The 24,518-nt window shown below is 45.3% G+C and overlaps 1 protein-coding gene across 7 annotated transcripts in view; it reads right to left on the reverse strand.

Annotated features, from left to right (window-relative positions):
- The window catches only part of ano5a (anoctamin 5a), a 163,032-nt gene that overhangs the window by 26,404 nt on the left and 112,110 nt on the right, over positions 1–24,518 (reverse strand). For all 7 annotated transcript variants that reach the window (XM_080189907.1, XM_080189903.1, XM_080189906.1 and 4 more), the window contains 5 exons: positions 16,643–16,711; positions 13,296–13,580; positions 11,945–12,058; positions 3,637–3,752; positions 285–419 (listed from right to left, as the gene is read on the reverse strand). In XM_080189907.1, coding sequence (XP_080046033.1) covers positions 285–419; positions 3,637–3,752; positions 11,945–12,058; positions 13,296–13,580; positions 16,643–16,711 — 719 coding nt within the window. The remainder of the gene's footprint in view (positions 1–284; positions 420–3,636; positions 3,753–11,944; positions 12,059–13,295; positions 13,581–16,642; positions 16,712–24,518) is intronic.

Below are 24,518 nucleotides of genomic sequence, written 5' to 3' on the forward strand. Positions count from 1 at the left end.
ACTGTGGGGACCCCGACATTTCACTGTCTGCTACTGCCCCCAATTTAACACTGGCCTTACTGCATCTGTATTACAATCATTAACAATGACACAACGCTGGTATTTTGGGGCAATATCTGGCAATGAAATATTTTTAGACAGGTGGTTAAATTTAAACACAGCAAGCAAGTTAGGAAATGGTGTGAATTTCATGTGTAAGATGGTCGGGGAGGTGTTCAGCTTCCTGTTTTGTGTTCCTGCGCAAGAAGCGCTAGCTGCTCGCAAAGAGTTGGGGGGGACCTTACCTCCATACGTTTCCATCCTTGGTGATACATCCGTACAAAAAGCATATGAAGCCGATGGCGCCAGCAATGCCCAACATTTCCGTGTAAAATCCGAGCCAGGCAAAATATATCCCAATCTTCTCTCCATAGTACTTCCTGGAAGGTAGAAAGAGAGGAGTTACAGAGAGCGCTAACTCACATCTGTAAAGCAGAATAATCCAACAGGTGCTGCATATGCTAATGTGGTCACAATCCAAATGTTGTTTCCCTTATGAGCCAGACGAAGGTTCCTGCTGAAAATGCACATTTGGAAAATTGGCCCTTTCTTAGGGGTCAAATTCCAGAGATCATAGGGCCATACAGTGCAGAAGAGGCCCATCGTGTCTACACAGACACCTGAACTCCCACCTAATCCCACCTGCCAGCACATGGTCCATAGCCAAGATGATGGCATAACAGTGGTGTCACTAGACTAGTAACCCAGGCTTTTCTCCTGTTCTTAGGTTTGAAACACTTTTGTTGCAATCTCTTCCAGCTGCAGTAGAGAGATTTTCCTTCTCTCTCAGTCCTGACGAAGACCCAAACAGACTCAAAACACTAATTTTGTTTCTCTCTCCTGACAGATGCTGTCGGACCTGCTGAGTTTTTCCCCCTCCCCCCCACCATTCTCTCTTTCTTAATGATCTGGGGACACAGGTTCAAATCCCGCAATGGCAGCTGGTGGAATTTAAATTCAACTTAAAAATCTGGAATAGAAATTTACTCTAGGGTGAAGTAGCATTGATTGTCATAAAGACCCATCTGGTTCACTAATGTCGTTTAGGGAAGGAAATCTGCCGTCCTTACCTGGTCTGGCCTACGTGTGACTCCAGACCCACAGAAATGTAACTGACTCTTAACTACATTTTGAAATGGTTCTAGCAAGTCTCTCAGTTCAATGACAATTAAGGATGGGCAATAAATGCTGACCCTACCAGCGATGCCCATATCCCATAAAAGAACATTCAATGAGATGACTTTACTGAGGTTTTAACACAGGAAAAATCCAGTCAAAACTAAATGGTGGTAAGCAAGAGAACCATGTGTTTGACTCTTCCTGGTTTCTGAAGTGATCCATGTTTCAGTTTTAAAAGTAATTTTACAAGTACAGTTAACCAATTAATATGGCCGTTCTTCACACTGGAGCCAATACACATGAGGAGAAGGTTTTATTTTGAGGAATTCAAAGAACAAAAGGAAGAATAATGGAAAAACATGGACCTGACAATATAGAATCCCTATAGTGCAGAAGAATGCCATTCTGCCCATCGAGCCAGCACTCACAACAATACCACTCAGCCCCTATCCCAATAATTCCACACATTTACCCCACTAACCCCCCGAAACCCAGGGGCAATTTAGCACGGCTAATCCATCTGACCTGCACATTTTTGGACTGTGGGAGGAAACTGGAGCATCCAGAGGAAACCCACACAGACACGGGAAGAACATGCCAACTCCACACTGTCATCCCAGGCCGGAATTGAACTTGGGTGCCTAGCGCTGTGAGACAGCAGCGCTGTTTCTCTAATCTATCATCAGAACTGATGTTCCTCATCTCTGGAAATATTCTCGGGAAACTTCTCCGCAGCCTCTTCCATGCCTTCACATTGTTCCTAAAGTAAGTGTCCAGAACTGGACAAAATACTCCAACTGAGGCAGAACTAGTGACTTACACAAATTCAGCGTAAAATCCTCGCTCTTTGTACTCTATACTTGTATTAATAAAGCCCAGGATATGATATGCTTTATTAATTGCTCTCTCAACCTGTGCTAACACCTTCAATGCCTGATGCACACACAGACCCAGGTCTCTCTACTTCTTCACCCCCTTTGGAGTTGTAGCCTTTTATGTTATTTACAGGGAATATCCAACGCCTCTTCTGCAGTGGGGAGATAAATTCTTGCTGGCTGGTTTGCTCACATGGGGTCCTTCAGTTTTAACCTCAAGTCCAATATAAGAGAGTCAATTCAAAAGGGGGCGTTTCTCCCACTCTGACCTGCTTATTGTTTGATGGGTCTGGTCGGGAGATGCATGCGTTTGCCAATTTGTGTAGGATTCACACACGCATTGTTGAGGGAGCTCGGTCTTCTCTCCCTGGAGGGATGAAGACTGAGAGGTGACTTGATAGAGGTTTATAAGATGTTGAGAGGTATAGATAGGGCGGATTCTCGGAGGCTATTTCCCAGGGCTGAAATGGTTGCTATGAGAGGACGCAGGTTTAAGGTGCTGGGGAGCAGGTACAGAGGAGATGTCGGGGGTAAGCTTTTCACTCAGAGGGTGGTGAGTGAGTGGAATCAGCTGCCATCGGTGGCGGTAGAGGCGAACTCGTTGGGGTCTTTTAAGAAACTTCTGGACGAGTACATGGGATCTAATGGGATTGGGAGTTATAGATAGGCCTGGTAGGTATGGATATGATCGGCGCAACTTGTAGGCCTGTTTGTGCTGTAGTGTTCTACGTTCTATTCCCGAGGCAGGCATGTCTCCCACCGCTGGAAATCAGGCGCAGTCAGGACCACACAGGAAGCCGGAGGGATGACCAGGTAAGTAATTTTAATCTATTTTTAATGTTATTTAAATGTGATTATCCGGCCGGGACTGAATTCTCTGGGCCCAATTATATCTCCCGCTCCGCCCGTACAAATTCACTCTGGCGGGGTTTAAAGTAGCTCCCCACCTTCGGGGAACTAGTGGGAGACCCCACTGGAGTAAAAGGGCGGGGGGAAGCAATCAGGGCCTCGCCAGGGGGTTGGGCAGTGCGGGGGGGGGGGGGGGGTGGGTAATGCCCCCTGGGCATGGGCACCCTGGTAATGCCAGCCTGTGCCCCCCGGCATGGGCCCAGGGGTATCTTGGCATTGCCCACTAGGCATGGGACAGTGCCAAGATGGCGTGGCCTGTTGGGGCAGGGCTTAGGATGGGACCCGATGGGGGCAGGGCTGAGGGGGTGATCGGTGGGGGTGGGGAATATTGCCGTCTCTCTGCATTGGGATCCGGTTGGGACTGGAGGGAGGTCAGCGATCGGGAATGATTGTGGGAGCCACGACCGAATTGCAATCAGCGGGGGGTGGGGGGTGCGTGGTAGTGATGGTGCCGGAGGGACAGCAGTGCGAGGGTCCTGGGGTGGCCAGCGATCGAGCTGTCAGACTCTGGAGCGAAGAGGCCCTGCCGCCCGAGCTTTTAATCATATTCCTGATTGCCAGCTCTGGATTGCACAGAGCGTGGGAGATTCGAATCTGAACTCCCACTTAAAAAAAAACAAATCGTGATTTACACCATTTCTCCTGCGAATTCAGCAATTTTTTTTTTGGAGGAATCAGGCCCAACGTCTCTCACCGGATGAGGTTTAGAGGCTGCTCTTTGTAGAACCGTCCAAATCGCGCCCACTCCTTATATAACGTGTATCGCTCATTCTCACTCTTGGGGTCATGTGATTTCTTCCAGTATCGACACTGTAGCAACAAACAAACACGTACATTACAAAACCACAATGGGATGAAGGAGATAGGTTTTTAAATGATTGAAGTACGCAAGGTCCTGAATGGTCTCAAACAAGGTGGTCACAGGAAAGGTGGTTCCTCTTGGGGCAGGTCCAGAGCATGGGGCACAGTTTTAAAATCAGAGGTCACCCTTCTAGGGTAAAGATGAGAAGAATATTACTTTTCTCTCAGAGGTTGCGTGACTTTGGAACTCTCTGCCTTAGAAGGTGGTGTTGGGGTCATTGAATATTTTTGAGGCAGACAGAGAGGAAAAGAATCTAACAGGATAAACAAAAACGTGGAGCTCAAAATTCAAGAAATCAACAATGATTTTATGGAATGGTGGAGCAGGCTCGAGGGCCAAAAGGCCTACTTCTGCTCCGACCTTGTAATGTTCATACATGTCCATGTACATAAAAATTGTTCCAGAATGAATTCCACACTGATGTGAAAAGGCACCGCATAAACTCCTGATACACACAGGAGTCAGAACCCACTCTGCATACCTTCTTTCCATCCACCTGACAAAGAGGGAAACCTCAAAAGCTTGAGAGTTTACTATCAAATAAATCGGTTGGACTTAAACCTGGTGTTGTCAGACTTCTTACTGTGTTTACCCCAGTCCAACGCCGGCATCTCCACATCATACCTTCTTTTGTACTTGGATAGCAGGAAGTGGACTTTCCTAATCTACCGTAATGGAGGATGCCATTATTTTGTCCTCCAAAGACTCCACAGAATCTCTACAGCGCAGAAGGAAGCCATTCAGCCCATCGAATCTGCACCGACCACAGTCCCATCCAGCCCCTATCCCTGTAGCTCCACATATTTACCTTGCTGGTCCCCTGGAGACAGTAGCAATTTAGCGTGGCTAATCCACCTAACTCACACATCTTTGGACTGTGGGAAGAAACCAGAGTACCTGGAGGAAACCTGGGGAGAATGTGCAAGCTCCAGATAGTCAGGGACCCAAACCGGGAATCGAACCCAGGCTCCTGGCACTGTGAGGCAGCAGTGCTAACTATTTGGCATTGTGCAGTCCTGTTATGGTACATTGGGTATCTTGGATGTCTGAACATCTCATGCAGAAAGTACTCAATAAAAAGCTTCAATGCATCTTGAATATGCTTCACTGCGTTGCAGCTGCCAGCTGAAGCTTGACTGTCAGACAGATTCTCAGGCTGACTCAGCCTCTGACCCCATCGCTGAGATGTTCCTGCATTGGGTGCAGTGATCCATTTAAATCCCCGTGACTTTGGCGTAACCGGAAGATCCCCTCAGTAGGCAGGGCCAGACAATCCCACCCTATGCAAACCGCTTCCTTATTAGCGAAGAAAGCAACCTTGGAAATGTAGTGTTAAGCATTTGTTATCTCCTACGTGACTCGTAAACAGCTCAGAACTAATCGTTATGGGTATGCAGAGTGATTCGCACTGCTCCTCACGGCACTAGGGACCCGGGTTTGATTGCAGCCTTGGGTATCTGTGTGGAGACTGCATGTACACTCCATGCCTGCTGGGTAGATTTCCTCCAGGTGCTCCAGTTTCCTCCCACAGTCCAAAGATGTGTAGGTTAGGAGGATTGGCCATGACAAATTACCTTTTAGCATCCCAAGATTTGTAGACTAGATGAATTAGCTGTGGGAAATGTGTGGGGACACGGGGATAGGGCGGGGGAGAGGGGCTGGGTAAGATGGTCTATCACAGAGTCGGTGCAGACCCGATGGGCCAAATGGCCTCTTCTGCACTGTAGGGATTCTATGATTCAGAGTGACACATTCGCTGTGGCTCTGCAGTTAGACACTAAGCAACAATGCATCAGTCCATCAGCCAAATGGAGAACTGCAGGAGATACGTTCAATGAAGTTCCAGCATTTTTAGCGTGATTATTTCAAACTTGTGGAAACAAGACCACAGAACAGCATTGTTAAAGGACCACTGTCATTTTGTAGACAATTTGTGAAAAAAGGCAACATGATTTTTCCCGCACACACACACACCTGCTGCCTTGTCCTCCAAAATACTGAGTCAAAGAAACACTGAGACCTCCTCTGATCCCCTCGCTCAGAATGGCAGGGGGATTATTCACCTGGTGACCTGCACCCACTAGCATAATTCTACCCAGGGTAACAATCTTCCCATTGTTGTGTTGCCTGTGGCTAGGGTGGAGAGGTGTGAAGATCAGTTCCATTCAGGATGTCCACACAAGTTTTAATATAAACAGCAGGTAAGGTTTATTTTAGATGTTCACTGTACAGGCTCCAATCTCCAGTTCTTCCCATCTCTCTCCTAAAAGTGCAATCCCTAATTTTAAAACTGTGCTCGCTAGCCAGCAGGCTATGGAGGCTCTGGGGATGCCACAAAGTGATCATGTGACCATCATCTTAAAGGGGGCACACCGCCTGCAGTAATCCCCAAATGCACAACACCCATTAGTTTTTAAGTTTAAAGTCTAAGTTTATTTATTAGTGTCGCAAGTGGGCTTTCATTAACACTGCAATGAAGTGTTCATCCTCGGTGAAAATCCCCCAGTTGCCACACTCTAGCGCCTGCTTGGGTACACTGAGGAAGAATTTTGTCGTGGCCAATCCACCTAACCAGCAAGTCTTTCGGACGGTGGGAGGAAACCGGAGCACCCGGACGAAACCCACGCGCGCAGACGCGGGGAGAAGGTGCAGGCTCTGCACAGACAGTGACCCAAGCTGGGAATCGAACCTGGATCCCTGCCGCTGTGAGGCTGCAATGCCAACCACTGTGCCACCATGCTGCCCTACTACGCAAAGCCTTTCAATACCATCGCGATAATGCACATCGGCACGCTTTCCAAAGTGGAGGTTGTGCCACCTCTATCTGGAGCTTAAACAAAACTACTTTGCTTGGAGGACTAACAGATGAGGTGTCTGTCACTAGCTCTGAAACACACTCTGCTATGGAAAAGTAAATAATGCAGGCCTGCATCACCTGCCCAAGACAAGGGGTGTCTTAACCCAATGTCGCACCCAAAACGTTGGCATAATCCTTGTGAATTTCTGCCCATGTACCCTCCCATCCTCTCGATGACTACATTCATTCCAAAAGCACCACAGCTTGAGTGTAATCCTCAATGTATTTTTCCACTGATACTCTACAGAACATCATACACCTGCACAAATAGATGAATGATGTGGGTATGCCGGCGTTGGACTGGCGTAAACACAGTAAAAAGTCTGACAACACCAGGTTTTAGTCCAACCTATTTATTTGATAATATTCTCACAAGCTTTCGAGGGGTTACCCTCTTCGTCAGGTGAATGGCGAAGAGGGTAACCCCTCGAAAGCTTGTGAGAATATTATCAAATAAATAGGTTGGACTAAAACCTGGTGTTGTCAGACTTTTTTCAAATAGATGAAACCAGTGCTCAAAAGAACTATGACACTGTATTGTGCATGGTGCTATTTTTAAAGACAGTTCCAGAATACTAGCCTAGATACACATGCTGAGCTGCCTGCGTTGGCAAGCCGCCAGTGCGTTATAGCAACATTTATCACCACAGAACGCATGCAGCTGCTCTTAAAGGCAATGTGGCCTCCAGCAATAGGAGCAACAAGACAGAGGGAGAGAGAGAGACAGGTCGTTTTCACTTGCTAATGTGTTCAGGACATCGATTTCCAGGAAAAACATATTACAAACAGGTCAGCATCGATTAGGGAAAAGCATTTTTATTTTCCTTTAACCTGCCTGAGCTGAAATAAAATCATTGTACCAGCACTTGAATTCATACAACCATATTGCTGAATTGCATGATAAGCAGCACATATCTTTAGCTTGATGTCAGCGTCCTGTTCATGGAAAACACCATTCGCGTCGTTACTGCAAGGTAGCGGTGTGAAACAGCTAGTTTCACCTGTTGCTCAAGTTTTGAGGTCCCTTACCCTTACAATTTACAGGGTTATTTACACAGCTATTTACTCCTATATGGGAGCGTGGGGAGAGGTTGGAGAGCGCAGGTAGCCGCACGGCTGGCTCAAATCAACGTCAGCAGCCAAAGATCCCCAATCTGACTGAAGTAGACGCTCGGTCTGTGTCCTTGCCCCACCTGTGATAAAAATCATGGCATTTTGCCACAGTTTGTAGAACAATCGCAAAGGACCGACCTTCGGGCAGAGAATGACGATGACTATATGTGAGAAGAAGTGTTGCAACTTATTAAAATTCACAGATGCTGGTGCAGTCTTGAACTAAAATTACTCTTTCCATCAAGTGTCTGATTCACAGGGCAATATTTCAGTTCCCTAAACCCACAGCAGTGGAATAGATTGCTCAGTGACTTGGCTCGGACACGCAAACATTCAAGTCAGCTGAATTGCACTGGAACTATGTATAATGGATGTACACAGTCGAATTCTTCTGCAGCTGATACAGTACATTTGCTTTTGTTGGAAAACCAGGTTACCCCCTTTAGTCTTTCAAAGCATTCCAGTTACAATAGACATTAGCACACCTTCTTGACAAAGAAGGCAATTTTAACGTGACAATGAAGGATCCAGGTGAACTGGAGAAGCGCGGTTCAAGTTCAAGTCCAAAGAGGTGCGGGTTAGGTGGATTAGCTATGCTAAATTGCCCCTTAGTGTCAGGAGGACTAGCCAGGAGTTTATGGAGACAGGCATTAGGTGGGATTGTGGTCAGTGCAGACTCGATGGGCTGAATGGTCTCCTTCTGCGCTGTAGGATTCTATGATTCTAAGCGGGTCAGTCTGATTCTGTCGAGGCGCAACTGCAGCTATGAGAACTGTTTTGCCGATGCAAGAGGTCTCAAAATTCCAGACAAACACACCCGACTTCAAAAGCTAATGCCAAATATTATTCCAAATGTGGTAACTGGCTGGAAATCAATGTTAATATTTTCAGTAACGCAGGCAACGGGGGAGGGGGAGTGCACAGCAGAGTATAGTTAACCTCCCATCTTGGCCAGCTACTAACCTCTGAGGCTGACTGCAGTGATACTGAAACTGCTGCAAGGATGCCGGAAAAGCATTTTCTCTGTTAATTTAGAGAGTTAAGCCAACCCACAGCACCGCTGATGAATGAAGCTACTTTAAAAGGTGCCAGCACCTCGCTGAACAGGTCTCATTGCCTGCCTTCTTGACCAAGAACAGCAGAGGGGGAGAAGTCCTGCACTGCTTAAAAAAAAAATGTTATTTACATGTTTGCGTCATTTTAACTAATGCGGACAAACTCCACAGTTGAGGAGATATCTTTGACTAAAAAGACACAAAGACTCACTCCAAAACTCATAGAATCACTACAGTGCACATCAGGCCATTGATTCTGCACCAACAACAATCCCTCCCAGCCCCTATCTCCATAATCTCACACATTTACCCAGCTAATCCCCCTGACACTGAGACGCAATCTATCATGGTCAATCCACCTAACCACACACATCTTTGGGGTGTGGGAGGCAACTGGAGCACCCGGAGGAAACCCACGCACAGGGTGAACATGCAAACTCCACATACAAAGCTGATTTATTATTGTCACGTGCATCAGTATACAGTGAAAAGCATTGTTTCTTGCGCACTATACAGGCAATGCATATCATTCATAAAGAAGGGAAGGAGAGAGTACAGAATGTAGCTAGGGTGTAGAGAAAGATCAACTTAATGCAAGTAAGGTCCATTCAAAAGTCTGGTGCCAGCAGGGAAGAAGCTGTTCTTGAGCTGGTGCGTTATAAGAGCAGATATTCACATTACTGACACAAAAAGTAAAATTTCTGCTCTGGGAACAAAATAAGTTGACACAAAAGTTTGAATATCCCACTGCGGTTGGGCATAGGGGGAGGAGATAGTGAAGCCAAAAGCAAAAAAAAGGGAACAATGAAGGTTGAACTCCTATTTCAGCATTCGGAAGGGACCATCCCTTCCATGACATAGCGGCCCACTGCTCAGTCGCCGCTAACAACCTTTCCCTGCCCTACTAGTCAACATGCACTCTGCTCATCAGCCCTCCTATCTGCCACAAGAATCTGCATACGAGGGTGGCTTACGAAAACTAGTTGGTACTGTCTTCCAGGAACGTGTGGCAATTCCAGACTAAGGGGAGGATCAAAGAACAAAGTGTCTACGCATAATATGAAGCACACCAGTGTCCGACAGTCTTACCCAGAAGGGAAGGGAAAGAACAGTTCCGACCAGTATTCTTACTTCCCTGTTTTACTGAGTTTCATTCTTCTGGGCAACATTAGGTATCGGAGGAAACCACAAGTCAGACATTTTTATCGTAAACACATGCAATAAAATGTATTTCTAAATTACTGAAAAACAACTAAGAATAGAAGGTCATAAAATCATAGAGGTTTATAGCATGGAATTAGGCCCTTCGGCCCAACTTGTCTATACCATCCTTTTTTTTTAAACCCCTAAACTAATCCCAATTGCCTGCATTTGGCCCATATCCCTCTATACCCATCGTACCCATGTAACTATCTAAATGCTTTTTAAAAGACAACATTGTACCTGCCTCTACTACTACCACTGGCAGCTTGTTCCAGATATTCACCACTCTCTGTGAAAAAATTGCCCCTCTGGACATTTTTGTATCTCTCCCCTCTCGCCTTAAACTAAACCCTCTAGTTTTAGACTCCCCTACTTTTGGGAAATTGTTTTGAATAGCTAGTTGATCTGAGCCCTTTATTATTTTATAGACCTCTACAAGATCACCCCTCAGTCTCCTACACTCCAGAGAAAAAAGTCCCAGTCTATCCAGCCTTTCCTTATAACCTAAACCATCAAGTTCAGGTAGCATCCTAGTAAATCTTTTCTGCACTCTTCCTAGTTTAATAATATCCTTTCTACAATAGGGTGACCAGAACTGCACACAGTGTTCCAAGTTTGGCCTTATCAATGTCTTATACCATTTCATCAAGACATCCCAATTCCTGTATTCAGTGTTCTGACAGATGAAGCCAAGGATACTGAATGCCTTTTTCACCACTCTGTCCATCTGTGACTCCACTTTCAAGGAGCTATGAACGTGTACTCCTAGATCTCTTTGCTCTGTAACTCTCTCCGACATCCTACCATTAATTGAGTAAGTCCTACCCTGGTTCAATCTACCAAAATGCATCACCTTGCATTTGTCTAAACTAAATTCTATTTACCACTCGTCAGCCCACTGGCCCAATTGATCAAGATCCCGTTGCAATCAAAGATAACTTTCTTCACTGTCCACTGTGCCACCAATCTTAGGTGTCACCTGCAAACTTACTAACCATGCCTCCTATATTCTCATCCAAATCATTAATTATAAATGGCAAATAATTATAAATGGATCCAGCACTGATCCCTGAGGCACGCCACTGTTCACAGGCCTTCAGTTTGAAAAACAACACTCACAACCACCCTCTGGCTTCTGTTAAGAAGCCAATTTTGTATCTATTTGCCTACCTCACCTTGGATCCCGTGACATTTAACCTTATGCGACAAACTACCATGCAGTACCTTGTCAAAGGCCTTGCTAAAGTGCATGTAGACAACATCAACTGCATTGCCCTCATCTTTCTTCTTGGTTACCCCTTCAAAAAAAACTCAATCAAATTTGTGAGACATGATTTTCCACTCACAAAGCTATGCTGACTGTCCCTAATCAGTCCATGCATCTCGAAATGCCTGTTAATCCTGTCTCTCAAAATACCTTCCAACAATTTACCCACCAGAGATATGAAGCTCACTGTCTCGTATTCCCAGACTTTTCCCTACAGCCCTTTCTAAAGGTCATGAATGAAACCCAACCCATCACGCAAACCAGCCTCCCATCCATTAACACTGTCAACACTTCCCGTTGCCTCAGATATTCTCTCTTCCACCTTTTTCCATTGGGAAAAAGATACAAAAGTCTGAGGTCACGTAACTCAAGAATAGCTTCTTTCCTGCTGCTGTCAGACTTTTGAACGGGCCTACCTTGCATTAATTTGATCTTTCTCTACACCCTAGCTATGACTGGAACAAGATATTCTGCACTCTCTCTTTTCCTTCTTTATGAATGGTATGTTTTGTCCATATAGCGTGCAAGAAACAATACTTTTCACTGTATGTTAATACATGCGACAATAATAAATCAAATCAAACTTAGATACCAATAATCTGATTGAGACAGAAGCACAGGGTATACCCTGAGCAGAGTACCTACATCATGAAGTGGGAAAGCAGCCGTGTATGTGCCATTGTTGAGCAGCCTCTTGATCCCAAATTTCCTCTTCCCTTCTTCTGTTGCGTACTTGCATCGAGAAAGAATGTAATATACCTGAAGCAAAAATTGAGACAGCGTATCAACAAATGTACAGCACACTTCCTACACACAACACAGGAGGGGGGGGGGGTGGGATTAGAAACTCACTAAAACTCGTACAGTAAGTAGTCTCATAGCACCAGGTTAAAGTCCAACAGGTTTACTTGGTCGCGCGAGCTTTCGGAGTGCTGCTCCTTCCTCAGGTGAGTGCAGGATTTGTTTCACAAACAGGGCATTTACAGACACAAGCTCAATCACAAGATAATGGTTGGAATGTGAGTCTTAACAGGTAATCAAGTCTTTACAGGTGCAGACAATGTGAGCAGAGAAAGGGTTAAGTACAGGTAAAAGAGGTATTAATTGTCTCAAGCCAGGACAGTTAATGAGATTTTGCAAGCTCAGCCAATCGTGGGGGTTACAGATAGTGTGACACGAACCCAAGATCCCGGCTGAGGTTGTCCTCATGCGTGCGGAACTTGGCTATCAGTTTCTGCCTGGAAATTCTACTCGTACAATTGAGGGGAAACTTTAAAATGCCCATAAGACTAGGAATATTGCTTTCCAGGGTACATAACATAGAATTACAGGATAGCTATGGTGCAGAAATTTGCCATTCAGCAGATTGAGTCTGCTGCGACTCTCTGACAGAGCATCTTAATCAGGCCCTATCCCTGAAATCCCACATATTTCACTAACCACCCCTAACCTACATATCTTGGGACACTAAGGGGCAATTCAGCATGGCCAATGCACCTAACCAGCAAATCTTTGGACAGTGGGAGGAAACTGGAGCACCCAGAGGAAATCCACGTAGACATGGAAGAACGTGCAAACTCCACACAGTCATTCAAGCCAGGAATCGAACCTGGGTCCCTGGCGCTGTGAGGCAGCAATGCTATCCACACAGCAACTCTGCAGCCCCCATGACAAATGAAGCCTTTAATTAAAATCAGGTGCTCCAACATTCAAAGGAACCAAATGATCTGTACTCAGAAGCACATAATCGCAGATTGCAAGCAAACTGTTAAATAAAAGCAAGCTGGAAATATTCCTAGACTCAGGCAGCACCTGTGCATCTGTCTCACCATAGATTCTGCGGTTCTCTTTTTGTGTAAATAGAAAAGATCAGTGCAACATTGAGAGGCTCACCGAAACAGAGCAAAGTCTGCTTCCTGCAAAGTTGTAATGGTAAATTACATTCCGCACGCTGAGGTCTATGCCTGCACATTACAGTATACTTGACCACACTTACAATTCTGTTGCGGGTAGAAGGGGAGAAGAAAGTCTCTGGATTATTGATGAGGAAGAGTTCCTGCCTCTGTTTACTGAAGGGCGCAGTAAAGTAATCTGGTTCTGGGTTTATTATTTTTGGATTCAGGTGGAACGGTTTCATCAGCCAGTCAAATGGGTTTTCTCTTGCTTGTGGAATATCGTTTTCCTTGATGGGCACTTTGATGTGCATAACCTCCGCGTATGTGGCCAGGACATCCCAAGGAGCGTGAATCTTGGTAAAGTATGTTTTACCATCATCTGAATCCTGGAAACATAACATATCTCATCTTAGTTCTGTAGTGTTACACTGCAGATAAATTTCATACCCCTCTACTTCCAAAGTGATCATCAATCAGGAAGATGAGAGAAAATTAGAAACATAGGAACATAGAAGATAGGAGCAGGACGAGGCCATTTGGCCCTTCGAGCCTACTCTGCCATTCATTATGATCATGGCTGATTGTCCAACTCAGTAGCCTAATCCTGTTTTTTCCCCATACCCTTTGACCCCATTCACCCCAAGTGCTATATCCAGCTGCCTCTTGAACGCATTCAATGTTTTGGCATCAACTACTGCCTGTGGTAATGAATTCCACAGGCTCACCACGCTTTGGGTGAAGAAATGTCTCCTTATCTCTGTCCTAAATGGTCTATCCTGAATCCTCAGACTGTGACCCCTGGTTCTGCACTTCCCCATCATCGAGAACATCCTCCCTGCATCTATCCTGTCTAGTCCTGTTAGAATTTTATAAGTCTCTAATGAGATGCCCCCCTCATTCATCTGAACTCCAGCAAAAAATAATCCTAACCCCCTCAATGTCTCCTCATACATCAGTCCCGCCATCCCCGGAATCAGCCTGGTAAACCTTCGTTGCACTCCCTTGAGAGCAAGAACATCCTTCCTCAGAGTCCAGAATGGAGCCCTTTTTATTAAGCTTTGGCAAAACAGGCTCAAGGGTGAACTGCTTTTCTCTATTCCGATGTCCACCTCACTATCTATTCATAATCCAAGAGGCATAATTTAATGCAGGGTGAATTTTCCACTCCTTACACATGTCACTCTGAATAAATGCTGCATTGCCTCCTCCTGTGGATGCCCGAGTACTGAGACCTCTAAATTCAGCTGCAGAATGTCCAGTTTTCAATCATTAAATTACTTCCTAAATGTAGGAAGCACAGCTCATTACAGGCCAGAAGTATTTTGATGGAAGCTAACAACACAGCGTCAAGAGAGCGCTGTGCAAATGAGGGACCAAATGAGTATTAAAGACCTCACCAAGTGACTGGTTTGCCTCAATGGGAGCTGCCATTTTCTCACAAGTCACTACAGTCTCCCGACATGGTTACACAACTTCCCGATGTCCATGACCCAACCTCCAATCCCTTTCTTCATTTATCTCAGAGCCGTGTGCTGCGCTATTGAGGACTCTATCTTCGATCTCGCTGCCTGTTGTTTTTTTTTTATGGCTGGCGGGCTTGTTGAGGACTCATATTAATCACTACAGTGCAGAAGAAGGCCACTTGGTCTATTGAGCCTGCACCGTCAACAGTCCCACCCTGGCCCTAACCCCAGAACCCCACGTATTAACCCTGCTGATCCCGACACTATTTAGCATGGCCAATCAACCTAGCCCGCACATCTTTGGACAGTGGGAGGAAACCGAAACGCCCGGAGGAAACCCACGCAGACACGGGGAGAGTGTGCAAACTTTAGACAGACAGTCACCCGAAGCCAGAATTGAACCTGGGTCCCGGGGCTGTGAGGCAGCAGTGCTAACCATCGTGCCACTATGCCTGGTGTCTCAGGTCGCAGTATTCTGGTTTAATCCCTGGGATTCAAACTCAAGGCTTCCAAGATCAGCTGTCCAACAGTGCAGCATTGTCCCTACCTGATTCTCCCAGGTTTTGTTTCACTGAAGTCTACCCCAAGACAATTTTGGTCACATGTACATACACCTGACCAGATCTACTTGATAGATCAGGTTAAAGCAGCAGGTTAGATGTATTTCAGATAAAGTCTGTAAAATGTGGATGTCCGCACGCTGGGATCTTCCTCTGCATTTTAAAAGCACAGCTGTTACAACATGTCACATCCCATCCTCCACACTGCGTACTCAGTTAAGGAGCTGAGGACCAATAGTTCCTTTATTCACAAATCCTAAGATGCAGCTGCTCTGTAAGAAGTGCAGCGTAAACCCATTTGTCTGCTTCACTGGAAAGTCTGCTGTGGTCAAATTATTTCCAGCGGAGCGGGTGCAACTTCTACAAAATTCCCACGTTGAGGTCTATTCTATGAATAGTGAACACCAGTAACAAATGGCATTGATACAGTGCCCTTTAATTCAGCAAAATGCTGTTGCTGCTGTATAGGGTGTTGGTGAGACCACAGCTGGAGTATTGTGTCCAGTTTTGGTCCCCTTATTTGAGAAAGGACGTGGTGGCATTGGAGGCAGTTCAGAGGAGGTTCACCAGATTGATTTGCGGGGGGGTGAAAGGGTTAATGTATGAGGAGAAATTAAACAGTTTGGGCTTGTACTTGCTGGAGTTTAGAAGGACGAGGGGGGATTCGATTGAAGTGTATAAAATTTTAAATGGGATTGATAAAGTAAATGCAGACCAAATGCTTCCTCTTACGGGGCAATGTCAAACAAGAGGTCATAAGTATAGGTTGAGAGGTGATGGATTTAACCCTGAGATGAGGAGGAACTACTTCTTGAAGGGTGTGGTGAATTTGTGGAACTTGCTGCCCATAGCTCAGTGGAGTCTGAATCACTGAATGGTTTAAAGAAGGAGATAGATATATTTCTAATAAAAATGGGAGGAAGGGATATGAGGAACAAGGGGAGTGGTGGATTTGAGACCAGGGAGAGATCAGCTGAATCTCTGGAATTCTCTGCCCGTTGAAGTGGTGGAGGCTGCCTCGCTAAATATTTTTAAGACGCGGGTTGATGGGTTTTTGATAAGCGAGGGGATTAAGGGTTATGGGGAGAGGGCGGGAAAGTGGAACTGAGCCACGACAGATCAGCCATGATCTTATTGAATGGCGGGGCAGGCTCGAAGGGCTAGGTGGCCTACTCCTGCTCCTATTTCTTATGTTCTTATGTTCTTATGATCTGACTGAATGGTGGAGCAGGTTCAAAGGGCTGAGTTTACCGACTTTTGCTCCTAATTCCAATGTTCCTGGATATGGGATGGGAACAAAGCTGAAGGAGATTGAGGTAGGTTTTAACCAGAGGTGAAGTGTCAAGGACGGAAGGGAATCCCTGAGCTTTGGGCCTCAGCGGCAGCTAATGATTGAACAATGGAATGAAAGAGAGCTTTACTTACTTCTTTACTTTCAGTTTCCAGTTCAAGGCCGGTCTTCAACAGATTTATTTCAAACTCTTTTCTTCTTTCCTGAAAAAGAGGAATTTAAACACAAAGAACATCACTTGCTGATATCCTCAGCAAAGGAGATAGATTTGTAACACCAGTTGGAACGGTTGCTGGCCAATATCTCAAACTGGCACATGCGGTTAGGCAGAGAGTGGTCTGCCAGTCGGGATCCTCGCTGCTGGATATAATCCCACTCTCCTCCAGTGAAGTGCCACTTTGACTAGAATCATAGAACCCTACTGCGCAGGAGGAGGCCATTTGACCCTTCGAGTCTGCACCGACCACAATCCAAACCAGGCCTCATTCCTGCAACTCCACGTATTTACCCTGCTCAATGCTTTACACTCTATTCTAATACATTTGACAATAATCAAATGAAGTAAAATCAAAGGCTTGAAGGTAGGCAGCAGAGCCTACTCCTGTTCCAATTTTCTATGTAACTGAGGGAGGACGCCAAAATCATTTTTTTTCCTTCGGCAGCAAGTTGATATGCAGTGAGATGCATTGCTTGAATGGGGCCTGAAGTAGATTATAAACTTGCAAACAAGAATTGGATAATTACTTGAGAAGGAAAAAAACTTTTTGATTTGATCTATTATTGTCGCGTGTATTAGTATACAGTGAAAAGTATTGTTCCTTGCACGCTATACAGACAGAGCATACCATTCATAGAGAAGGAAAGGAGTGCAGAATGTAGTGTTACAGTCATAGGTTGAATTAAAGCATTGTTGGAGAGTTTAAAAGAGTTAGAACGAAGTTTTAGAAGCATAGAACGAGAGTAAAAAATAGAATTACAAGGTATGCTGGGCACAGCTTGCAAGAAGTCACTACGCTCCAGTGCCATCTTGAGAGAAAAAAAATCTGGGTCCAGGTAAAATTTATATCCAATTTTAAAAAAAAGAGTCAGAGTACGTGCTTTTGTGTGACAAGTCAATTTACTACTTGTACACCGATGGTAGTGTCAGCAAGGGTTATGGGGAGAGGGCGGGAATGTGGAACTGAGCCACGACAGATCAGCCATGATCTTATTGAATGGTGGGGCAGGCTCGAAGGGCTAGATTGCCTACTCCTGCCCCTATTTCTTATGTTCTTATGTTCTTAAACAGAAAAGCACAGAATCTTTGGGATAGAAATTTATGTTTGGCAATAATATAAAATGAGGAATAGCAAATCAGTATCCCACCTTACATCAACTGAAACCTAAGATTTGCTCCTAATTTGCATTCAGTCACTCTGTGTTAAAGCTTGGAATTCATGTCCCTTTTGTTTGAAACTTTGAGATGGAGGCCACTTTTAACAAACACTGTTGCATTGCGCAGCAACAAGCCTCTCATCATTGCCACCTGATTATTACTGTTATGTTGATAATTACTAACCGTGATGTCTACATATTCCAACAGCCATCAGATACAGTTTGAGATACATTCCAGACTTGGGTGACACACAGCAGAAATTGTTAATGTGAATCTGTGTACTGTAATTACATCCTCCCACCATCTGTGGCACTGCAGTGCATAGATTCTGCACCTCCAAGCTTCATAGAAGTAGAGTTTTGAAAGCGCTAAATTAGCATTGGGATTTCATTGATCACTGCTGAGAATACTTACATTAGAACATAGAACACTACAGCACAAACAGGCCCTTCGGCCCACAAGTTGCGCCAATCACATCTATACTCATCAAGCCATAGAACTATCTGTAACTCCCAATCCCATTAGATCCCATATACTCATCCAGAAGTCTTTTAAAAGACCCCAGCGAGTTCGCCTCTGCCACCACCGACAGCAGCCGATTCCACTCACTCACCACCCTGAGTGAAAAACTTACCCCTAACATCTCCTCTGTACTTGCTTCCCAGCACCTCAAACCTGTGTCCTCTTGTAGCGACCGTTTCAGCCCTGGGAAATAGCCTCCGAGAATCCACCCTATCTATTCCTCTCAACATTTTATAAACCTCTATCAGGTCGCCTCTCAACCTTCGTCTCTCCAGGGAGAAGAGACCGAGCTCCCTCAACCTATCTTCATAAGGCATGCCTCCCAATCCAGGCAACATCCTTATAAATCTCCTCTGCACCCTCTCAATAGCTTCCACATCCTTCCTGTAGGCTTGCTGGTCTGTGTCCATGTCTCTAGGGCAGCAGAGGGCAAGAAAAGCTCCTGCTCACTTACTGGGCTTTGCAATGGGCCTCAGTGCAGGGGAAGAAAATGAGCTATTATTTCACACTCCATTGGCTATCCAGCAGCCAATCTTCCACCTGTCTGTGCACTGAAGAGAACAGGGCCCAATCTGGCTTTGATGTCCATGTAGACAAACAGGGAGGAGGCAGTGATATAGTGGTATTGACATTGGATTGGTAATCCAAATGCTCTGAGGGCCTGGGTTCAAATCCTATTATAGCAGATGGTGAAATCTGAATCCAATAAAAATCTGGAATTAAAAGTCTAATGAGGACCGCAAAACATTTGTCATAAAAACTCATCTGGTTCACTAATATACTTTTGGGGAAGAAAATCTGTCATCCTTAGCTGCTCTGGCCTATGTGCGAGTCCACAGCCACAGCAATGTGGTTGACTCTTGGGGGATGGGGAATAAATGCTGCCCCAGCATTTCCCCATGAGTGAATTAAAGACAGCTTGCCAACAGAAGACATGTGAAACTCCTTTTCCAACAGTTTCATGGCAGGAATCCAATCCCTCGAGAAAAGGGAAGCAGCGGGAGGGGGATACTGGCAGGGGGAGGGGGTGTTAACCTGGACTAAACTTGGAAACCTTTCAGAGCAGTCACCAACATGCAAAGGCAGTGAGAATAAGTGAGTGAGCTCAGCAACAAATCTATAAGACAGGCATTTTTTTTTAAATGTTATTCCGTTCTCAGTGAGCAGAATGAAGAGGAGAAACCCTTTATCCATCTCCTTGTTTGCTCCGAAAACCAATTGAAATACAAATTGAATCCAATTTATGGTTGCCACAAGAGAGACATACAAGATCCAAACTGACAAGAACAGGAAATACGCCTGATCTCAGGCTCGATCTTAGTGCTGAACATGCCAATAAAAGGCTCAGAGTCATCGAGTCATAGAAGTTTACAGCATGGAAATAGGCCCTTCGGCCCGATCTGTCCATGCTGCCCCTTTATTAAACCCTTAAAATTGTCCCAATTGCCTGCTTTTGGCCCACTTATACCCATCTTATCCATGTAACTGTCAATGCTTTTTAAAGGACAAAATTGTACCCATCTCTAACAGCTCATTCCAGACACTCACCACCCTCTAAGTGATAAAAATTACCGCTCTGGACACTTTTGCGTCTCTCCCCTCTCATCTTAAACGTATGCTCTCTAGTTTTTGACTCCCCTATCTTTGGGAAAAGATATTGACTATCTTGCTGATCTATGCTCCTCATTGTTTTATAGACCTCTATAAGATCACCCCTCAGCCGCCTACGCTCCAGGGAAAAAAAGTCCCAGTCTATCCAGCCTCTCCTTATAACTCAAACCTTTAAGTCCTGGTAGCATCCCAGTTAATCTTTTCTGCACTCTTTCTAGTTCAATGAATCCTTTCTATAATAGGGTGACCAGAACTGTACACAGTATTCTTCAATACCTTAAATTTAACAATAGGAAGTACTTGGTCTCAAATTACTTCCCCTGCAGATGAACACACCTCAAAGGGGAAGCATGCATTCAAACTACTTTGGACCTGAAGGTAGCCTGGTGGAATATATGGGGTGCGGCCGGTGATGGTGGGGAGGGTCACGTTGGTATGTTGCCCTGACAAATTCATGCCACTGAGGAAATTGCCAGGGAAGGTAGGTATAGAAATCAGCTACTCACGTCTCAGAGGCAGACTGCAAACTTACTGTGTCAGGCCCCAATTTGGGGCGACTTCCTGGTCTCACCACATTTTCGCCAGTGGAGGAATGGCCTCTTGCTCATTTGAAGCCATCTCCCGCCAGCCAGAACTGTACACGGTATTCTTCAACACCTCGTATTTAACAATAGGAAGTACTTGATGAACGCACCTCAAAGGGGAAGTGCTCATTCAAAGTACTTGGGACCTGAAGGTAGCCTGGTGGAATATATGGGGTGAGACCCATTACAGCTGGAGGCTCCATCCCTTAAAGAGAGTCCACAAGCTTCAAATGACACCCTTGCAGCAGCAACATAGAACGTGGAACGTAGAACACTACAGCACAAACAGGCCCTTCGGCCCACAAGTTGCGCCGATCATATCCCAACCTACCAGGCCTATCCATAACCCCCAATCCCATTAAATCCTATGTACTCATCCAGAAGTCTCTTAAAAGACCCCAACGAGTTCGCCTCCACCACCACCGACGGCAGCCGAATCCACTCACTCACCACCTTCTGAGTGAAAAAAAACGATACAAGCAGAGGGACTTTGCCCCCCCAGACCGAGGGTCTCACACCTCACCTCCCCTGAATAATTGTTGAATCGCTGACGCAGTTCCTATCTCCCTCCATCATGTCCCTATCTCAACCTTTTCTTTCTATTTTTTATATTTGTGCATCTGGTAAAAAGAAAAGCTAAAATCCACCCTTTTTTTCAAATGTCCTGATGATTTCTTAACCTCTAGGGTGGCACACAGCAGTGTCCTGGAGGTTGACCTTCAATCTCTGGAGACTCCAGGCCAATCCTGGAGGATTGGCAACCCTACTCCAGAACTGGGTGGGAAATAATCGTATGGGCTTTAAAACAAAGTGGTATTCCTTTCGTTATGATAGAAAAACTGAAGTAGTAAAAATATTTGAGACTGCTTGGTTGAGGTTGGTGCAATGCTGTGTTGATGTCATGAGTAACACAGTTCATGACTCCAATGGGGAGGAGCACAGTGACCACATCTTAACCAACAAAGAACATATCACAGCATGCCTCACACTGCCAGGGATTCCCGGCTTGGGTCATTGTCTGTGCAGAGTCTGCACATTCTCCCCATGTCTGTGTCATTCACCTGACGAAGAGGCTGTCCCCTCGAAAGCTTGTGAGAATATTATCAAATAAATAGGTTGGACTAAAACCTGGTGTTGTCAGACTTTTTACTGTATGGTTTACTCCAGGGGCTCTGGTTTTCTCCCACAGTTTGAATGACATGCTGGTGAGGTGAGATGCATTGGCCGCACTAAATTCCCCCTCAGTTACGCAAACAGGTTCTGGAGTGTGGCAACTAGGGGATTTTCACAGTAACTTCATTACAGTGTTAAGGTAAGCCTAACAAATGAACTTAAACTATACGACAAGCTAGTGTCAGCAAAAGACCAGTCTGCAGTATAGGTCTCTGGCATAGAAAGGGTTAATGTGACACTGAGTACCGTACACAGAAAGGGTTAATATGACACTCAGCACTGAACGTGGAAAGATTTAGTGTCACGTTGAGTGCCGTACACAGACGGTTATAAAGGAACATATCGCCCAAATCTACAGGGCAATCAGAGATGGAGAGAGACATGTGCAGAGGCAAGCATGGAGACTGTTCCTAGCTGAGAGCATACACTGTATATGTTTATCTAGTTACAAGTAGTTAATAAACACTTACTGTTGAACTGTACAAGACACACAACCTCCTCATGAGACTTACCAAGCTACATACACTTTCCAAACAGGATCGTGTCTGCTGCACACAGTGACCAATACTTAAGACTGCATAAAGACCACAACCCAGCCCATTATGGGGGATTCGGATATGAATGATAGATTTGTACATCGTTCCAATATTGTGTGGGTTTGAGAGTTATGTTATCCAATTCCTGTTGCCAGCTTTAACTGACTGTAGAATTTTGTGGCAAAAAAAAGGTTAGCAGAACAGCAGCACGCTGCACAGTGAGAGGTATAGAAACATTGCAAATAGGAGCAGGAAGAGGCTATTTGGCCCTTCAAGCCTGCTCCATCATTTAGCATGATCATGGTTGATCATCAAATTTAATATCCTGACCCCCCCCTTCCCTGCATATCCCTTGATCACCTTATCACCAAGATTAGATCTAATTTCTTCCTGAAATCAGACGACATTTTGGCCTAGTTGAGGTTCTGTGGTAGTGAATTCCACACATTCACCACCCTCTGGTGAAGAAATTTCTCCTCACCTCAGTTCTAAATGGTTTACTTCTTATCCTCAACTATGATATGGATTCCCCATCACCAGGAACATTCTTTCTGAATCTACCCTGTCAAAACCTGTTAGAATGTTATAAGTTTTTATGAGATCTCCTCTCATTATTCTAAACTCCAGTGAACAGAATCCTAACCAACTTAGTCTCTCCTCATATGACAGACCTGCCATCCCAGGAATCAACCTGGTAAATCTTTGCTGTACTGCCTCTATAGCAAGGGCATCCTTCCTCAGATAAGGACACCAAAACTGCACACAAAACTCCTGGCTTCACCAACATCCTATACAACTGCAGCAAAACATCCCCATCCGAATACTCAAATCCTCTCACCATGAAAGCCAACATACCATTTACCATCTTTACCACCTGCTGTACCTGCGCGCTTACTTTCAGCGACTGATGCACGAAAAGTCTCGTTGAGTATCCACCTCTCTTAATCTGCACCCATTCAAGTAATAATCTGTCTTCCTGTTATTGTTACCAAAGTGGATAACCTCACATTTGTCCACATTATACAGCAACTGCCACGCAGATGCTCACGCACTCAGCCTGTCCAAATCACTTCCTGGCAAAGCTGGTAAGAAAAGGAGATATGTGAATGAAGTCTGCAGCACAAACAACGGTCTCTCGTCAAAGGAATGAGCAAGACCAAAAATGAAGTTCTGCCCATGCAGTAGCCAGACACTATTCAACACCTGTCTTCATGTCATGGAGCCGCCTGAGTGGCAAAACACTCAAGCCGATCCAGATCAAGACTGAAGTGACTACTTGTTAACATTTGGAGAGCTTCTCACCACCTACGAACCCATGAAACGTGGCAGGCCTGGCATCGGTGCCACTACTCAAGAGTTCATTCACTACAATGTTTCAGAAACAAAGCTCCAATTACGAGTATTGATACTTGTCACCCCCTGGCTTTGATAAACAGGAAAGAGTGCAAGGAAGATTTACGAGGATGTTGCCAGGACTAGTGGGTCTGACTTACTGGGAGCAGTTGACCAGGCTAGGACTTCATTTCTTGGAATGTAGGAGAATGAGGGGTGACCTTACTGAGGCGTGCAAAACCATGAGGGGCATAAGAAGGATGAACACACATAGGGCGGGATTTTACGGCCTCTCTCTCAAGTGAGATCGGAAATTCCAGTCCGAAGTCAACAGATATTTCTATGGTTCACCCTTCGCCCACTCCAATTCCATGGCAGGTGGAGCGGTAGAATTCCGGCAATCGTCTTTTCTCTAGGGAAAGGGAATTGAAAACTAGAGGGCATAGGTTTAAGGTGAGAGGCGAAAGATTTAAAAGGGGACAGAGGGGCAACTCCTTCATGCAGAAGGTGGTATGCGTATGGAATGAGCTGCCAGAGAAAGTGGTTGAGGGAGGTACAATAGCGACATTTAAAAAGCATTCGGATAAATACACGGATGGGAAAGGGTTTGAGGGATATGGGCCAAACGCAGGCAATTGGGTCAAGCTGGGAGGGTATCACGTTCGGCATAGACTGGATGGGCTGAAGGGCCTATTTCCATGCTGTGTTGCTGTATGATTGTATGACTCTATGACACCGGTGTGTCAAGTCAAATCAGTTGCGCTGTGTCGGCCAAAGATTTGGCAGTAGTTCGAGGCTTAGTCAATTTAAAGAGGGCCCCAATTCACAGGGGAGTTACTTAATCACCTTCATTCTGTCTGTAACCCGTGCTGCAACT

This window comes from Carcharhinus amblyrhynchos, chromosome 6, assembly GCF_965287045.1.
Source record: "Carcharhinus amblyrhynchos chromosome 6, sCarAmb.v2.hapA, whole genome shotgun sequence".
Taxonomy (NCBI): Eukaryota; Metazoa; Chordata; class Chondrichthyes; order Carcharhiniformes; family Carcharhinidae; genus Carcharhinus; species Carcharhinus amblyrhynchos.